Consider the following 6,204-nt stretch of genomic DNA (forward strand, 5'->3'; position numbering starts at 1 on the left):
GTAGTTAGTGACAGGTTAAAAGGAATGAAGGTAAGAACTTATTATACAGTCGATTTATAATCATTTTGAAATATTCTATTTCACTGCATATGAGACTGTCTCAAAAGTGTTAGTTTTTTTCTGAATCACCCATTATGAACCATGAATATGTATCTAAAGATATCTGCAGTCACAGGCAACTATTACTTACTGAGAATAATAATAGCCAGAGGGTATAGCTTAATGATTCAAGAATCAGCTTCACATAAAGACTCTATCTAGTCTCCCTAGAAACCAACAATCAAATCTCATCGGGGTCAACTTAGCCCTTTCTATAATAGATAAATTGAATAACATGCTGTTTAATTTGTATGTGTGTTACTGAATGAAGCTGTGAAGAGTGCTTGGTCTGCATATTAAAGATACCACTATTGTTTTGGTAAGTAAGGAAAATTCCAGTGTTATTTTTCCTAAATTATTTAACCTTGGGTAATCGAGGATGCACAAGAAACATGAATGTACCAGTGTTTTGTAAGGTTATTTTTAATAGTCAAACAATAATTTCTTAATGAAGATTTTTTTTCTGGCTATTAGACTATCTTTGGTTTTCTGCCTTCTTTTGGGCTTGAATTTTAGAGTAGAAAATGCTTGAATAGTTGATAATATTTCTGTATGCCATTTTTCTAGCTTTTATTTGGAAAGATAAAACTGTATTTAAAAAATTTGCCATTTCTTAAAAATGTTAGATTGCCTAAGGCCTAAATGTTCATTGCAGAAAATTTAGAAAATACATGCTAGTGTAAAGAAGAAAATAAAAGTTACCATTGCTCCTACTTTCAGAAATAGCTGCTGTTAACCACTAGTAACACTGTATGTAGTTAGTACTCTCTCAGATATTTCTGCTGTGTATATACATATATAGTAAGATGTGTATATATGTATATGGTAATTGACAAAGTACCCCAAATTTAGTTCCCAGTATTTCTCTGCTAAAAATAGCACTGCTCTAAATATTCTTCTGTAAATCTTTGTATACGTCTCTTATTGCCTTACATTAAGCATCTAGGAGTGGAATTGTTCATTCAAAGAGTATGAAATTTTTAAGATGTATCATTGATATTCCCAAATTGCTTTCTAGAAAGATATTATTTTAGTCTGCTTGGGCTGCCATAACACAGTACTGTAGATGGATGGGGTGGCTTAAACAAATTTCTCATGGCTTTGGAGACTGGAAGTCTAAGATCAGGGTGCCGGGAGGGTTGGTTTCTGGTGAGGCCTTTCTCCCTGGCTTGTAGATGGGGTCGTCTTGCTGTGTCCTCACGTGACCCTTTCTGTGTGAGTGGGGAGAGAAAGAGAGAGAAGAGGGATCTCTGGGTGTCTCTTCCTCTTGTAATACCAGACCTATCGGATTAGGGCCCCACCCTTATGACTTCATTTAACCTTAATTACCTCCATAAAGGCCCTCTCTCCAAACACAGTCACCCTGCGGGGGTGTTAAGACTTCAACTTACAGATTTTGTGGGGGGCACAATTTTTAACATTGGCATCCCATCATCAATGAATGAGAGCTCCCATTTCATCTTATCGCCAACACCAGATACACACACCACACACACACACTTGAATGAACATGTCATTGCTAATTTAATAAATATATCATTGTTTTACTTTGCATTTCTTTGAAAAAAATTTTAATATATGGACATTTTAATTTTTTATGAGTTTTAAAAATATTTATTTATTTATCTTAATTAATTTTTTTGGCTGCATCGGGTCTTAGTCGCAGCACACAGGATCTTTGTTGAGGCATGCAGGATCTTTCGTTATGGCACGCAGTCTCTTCGTTGCGGTGCTCGGGCTTCTATCTAGTTGAAGCATGCAGGTTTTCTCTCTCTCGTTGTGGTGTGTGGGCTCTGTAGTTTGCAGCACACAGGCTCTCTTGTTGAGGCGCGCAAGCTCAGTAGTTGTGGCACACGGGCTTAGTTGCCCCGCGGCATGTGGGATCTTAGTTCCCTGACCAGGGATGGAACCCGCGTCTCCTGCATTGGAAGGCGATTCTTTAGCACTGGACCACCAGGGGAGTCCTATGAGTTTTCTATTCTTGCACTTGGACCATTTATTGGTTGGAGTTCTTAATTGCCAATAAATCTACATTTTTATTTTAGGGTTTAGCTGCTTTATATTTTATCCGATTTTTTTTTTTTTTTTTGCGGTACGCGGGCCCCTCACTGTTGTGGCCTCTCCCGTTGCGGAGCACAGGCTCCGGATGCGCAGGCTCAGCGGCCATGGCTCACGGGCCCAGCCGCTCCGCAGCATGTGGGATCTTCCCGGACCTGGGCACGAACCCCTGTCCCCTGCATCAGCAGGCAGACTCTCAACCACTGCGCCGCCAGGGAACCCCCAGATATTTTTGCCTATACAAAAAAGAAATCATTTTAAAATGTTATTTATCCTTTGATATTAAACTTATTTACCTTTAAAATACAGCAAAGTGTACAGGGTTAATATATATGAGCATCCATATTAATCATATGTTTAATGCTCACCATATGTTCATAAAAACTGTTTATAGTTTGGATGCATTGATTTGCTGGCAGTGAAATATAGGTAGTGGCAAGGTTAATGCGGAATCTTTTCAGCTGTTGCTTGCTCTGAATTAACAAATGCATCAGTGTTTCCTGAGACGCCCCCCTCAGAACTCTGATCCCACAAGATGTCCTTTGAGAAGAGAGTTCTGCTGTTTGAATAGCTTGGGGAATTGCTTGCTTCTTACATCGCCTACCCTAGTGGTTGACAGTGCCTCATTAGGAACTTAAAGGCTATGAGCAGCCCTGTGGAAAAGAAATCTGTTTGACTTTTGTAAACTGAGTACTTCCAAAATGTGCTTTGATAATAGGACATCCTCTTATTTTTTTGTTTATGTGATTTTTGTTAACTTTTTGTTTCAAAATACTTACAATTCACAGGAAGTTGTAAAGAAATGTACAGGGAGGGCCAATGCACCCTTCACCAAGTTTTCCCAGATGGTAACATATTCCATAAATACAGTACAGTGTCACAACCAGGAAATTGACATTAGTACCATCCACAGAGCTTATTCGGATTTCACTGGTTATAGATGCACTTGTGTGTGTGTGTGTGGGGGGGGGGTGTGCGTGCACACGTGTGTGTAGTTCAGTGCAATTTTATCACACATAGATACGTGTAACTAGCACCACCACAAGACTTCCTTGTGCTAGCTCTTTATAGTCACTCCCACTCTCCCCCCTTTCCCTAGCCCCTGGCAACCATTGATAATGTTCTCCATTTCTAAACTTCCATTTAAGAATGCCATATAAATGGAACAATATGGTATGTAACCTTTTGAGATTGGCTTTTTCCACTCAGCCTCATTCCGTTGAGGTTCATCTAGGTTGTTGCATATGCCAATACTTCTTTCTTTTTATTGCTGAGTAGTATTTCAAAGTATGGATGTACCACAGTTTGTTTACCCATTTACCCACTGAATGATATTTATCCACTTCTCATATTTTTGGTGGAATATACTCTGTATGAATATTGTTCCGAAGAATACCAACTTAGAAATTCTGTATCACAAGAACGATACAGTTAAAGAATTACCACTTTTTAAAGATTGTGCCAGGGTTGAAGAAATTAAAAGTCTTGTATTAATTGGTTTAGGAATTCCAGAGACGCTGTAATACTCTGATTTCATTGATTGAGAAAGAAAATATGGAAATTGAGGAAAGAGAGAGAGCAGAAAAGAAGAAACGGGCAACTAAAACTCCAATGGTAAAATTTTCAGCATTTTCCTAACTTTTAGGTAGATCCCATTTTTTTTACATAATTAAAATGCCTATATTATGTTTAATGCCATAGTGATACCTATTATAAAAACTGGTTTTATGAAATGCTGATTTGTTTTTTGACAGAAAAAGAATTACACTACAACCACATGCTTCCTATTTGTTTGTAGAACATATGGTTAGGAACTCCCGTAGTAACAGGGCTCAGTATTTAAAAAAAATTCCTCATGACTTTTATGCAGAAGTATAATGCAAGTAAAATCCTTTGAATTGAGACTAGAGTTGTCATGGGGAGTAGGAGAGGGGTGGGGTGGGGTGGGACTGAGGTTGAAACTGGGAGTTCTGATTTGATCAAATAAGTTTTCTGATCTTTGTGGAACTATGAGTGCAAATAAGAACTTTGAAGAGACAGCAAAGCTTTACTTGGTTTACTTGGTAATAAGTTAACTGTTGAATAATAAGATGACTTAATTTTAATTCAGTCAGGTTGCCTTGTATAGTTACAATTTCAAATACTCTTTAATAGATCATATTATTTGAGTGTGGTTAAGTAAACTACCATATTTCATCAAGTCTAAGATGCCTTCCATTGTAAGACACAGCATTATTTTATGTGCCACTAAGAAGAACTGCTGCCAAGTAACTATGATTTGTCATCAATTATAGGATGCATCCCGATTTCAGAGATGCTAAAGTGGGAAACAAATGTGCATCATAGAATATATGAAATATGGTATGTTAACATCTGTCATAAGATTTAAAAAATAATACACTCATAAATAACATTTTTCCCAGAAAACTTTAAGTATTAAGTAGTTCTTTAAGATAAGCATACATTTATAGTACCATGTGTAAGTAGAAACTTGATGACTATTTTTGATGGGTATTTTATGTCTTTTCTTAAAAAGAAACATGTTTGGAGGTTATTTTACATTGGGTTACATAGTTTGTTGGGCTATATAGAACATTAAATGTGAGTATAACATTTAAGTGAATATTCATGTTAAAATTTTTTTTTAATGCATTTACATCCTAGATTTAACATTGTTGGGCCATTTAAAAATGTGCATATTGGAGCAGAACATTAAATCTGTTTCCATTTTAGTCACAGAAAAGAAAAGCAGAGTCAGCTACTGAGAGCTCTGGAAAGAAGGATGTCAAGAAGGTGAAATCCTAAAGCCTAGAAATAAAGTTTTAAATGGGAAACTGCTATTTTCTTGTTCCCATCTTCAAATGCTAATTGCCAGTTCCAGTGTATTCATGGTACTCTAAGAAAAATCTCTTTGGTTTTGATTTCTTGCATATTTTATATATTTTACAATGCTTTCTACATGAAATGTGTAGCTTTATATTTTATGCATTCTAGTATTTTTGTGTACTGTATTTTGTGCATTTCATGTCTTCATCAAAATCCTCTCAGTCCTTGTTCTTTTGAAGCTTGTGCTGAGGTTTTAGCTTTTCTATGTTTTATATGCCGCTGCTTTGAAAGAGAACCTAGATTCTATAGCTGTATTATTGTTGTTTCATACTTTAAATTTATATGGCTGTGGAAAATTGAATTAAAATGATTTGAGGAGAAAGACTTTTTCACTTCTTTGTTGCTTTCTTTTCTATTGAGTATGGGCTTGTACGTGTTACTGCATACTGTGATTAGCATAATAATTGTTTCTTTGAGGTCATCTAAATATTTTTTTCCTAAAGGAATAAAGGGTGAGAACAGAAAAAATTTAAAAAACTAATATTTGATACTGTGCTTGCTGTCAGTATGCATTACATTTAAATTATTCTCTAAATATTCAAGTGGGAAAGTATAATAAAGAAACGTCTATAAGAAATTTAATTATTTCCTGTTTTTTGTGCAGTAGAAAATAGTTGTGTTTACTGAATTGAATTGCTCACAACTATGTATTTGGTTGAAAGTTAAAGCTTTGCTTGCTGACTTGTGCCTGATCTTTTGTCCCATAGAGCCAGTCCAGGGGAGTCTGGGTATAACATGTAGATTTATTAACAACTAAGTTAAGAGTATGAAGTAAGTGCTATGCATGCAGAAGAAAGGGGGAGGGTCTTCCATAGGAATACAAGTACGGTCAGATAACAGATGATCTCAGAGTGTCAGAGGCTTTGCACACCAAGAGCTTCTACCTTTCCCACACCACAGACCCCACGCTGGGAGGAGATCTGCTCCACACAGTCCCTCAAGGCACCAGGCTGACTGAGGCTCCGCTGTTTCACAGCTGTACCATCTGGAACATGTGGCCTATTCAGCTGCCGCTGTAGGAGAAAAAGAGGCTGGAGAATCGCATATAGGCTCTTTATTGCCTCAGCCCAGAAGTGACAAATGTCACATCCATTTATATTTCATTGTCCAAAACTAGTCACATGGTCCTGTGTATGTGCAAGAGGACTGGCAAATGTAGGG

General features: G+C 36.9%; 1 protein-coding gene across 4 annotated transcripts in view; it reads left to right on the forward strand.

The window, feature by feature from the left end:
* The window catches only part of SMARCA1 (SNF2 related chromatin remodeling ATPase 1), a 70,666-nt gene extending 65,041 nt beyond the window's left edge, over window positions 1–5,625 (forward strand). For 2 of the 4 annotated variants that reach the window (XM_007450482.1, XM_007450483.1), the window contains 2 exons: window positions 3,661–3,771; window positions 4,891–5,625. In XM_007450482.1, the coding sequence (XP_007450544.1) occupies window positions 3,661–3,771; window positions 4,891–4,962 (183 nt within the window). In that variant the 3' untranslated portion in view covers window positions 4,963–5,625. Of the gene's footprint in view, window positions 1–3,660; window positions 3,803–4,821 lie in introns of all 4 variants that reach the window. The other 2 variants (XM_007450484.1, XM_007450485.1) reach the window with 2 other exon arrangements.
* The last annotated feature ends 579 nt before the right edge of the window (window positions 5,626–6,204 follow it).

Source organism: Lipotes vexillifer, unplaced genomic scaffold, assembly GCF_000442215.2.
Source record: "Lipotes vexillifer unplaced genomic scaffold, Lipotes_vexillifer_v1.1 scaffold215, whole genome shotgun sequence".
NCBI lineage: Eukaryota > Metazoa > Chordata > Mammalia > Artiodactyla > Lipotidae > Lipotes > Lipotes vexillifer.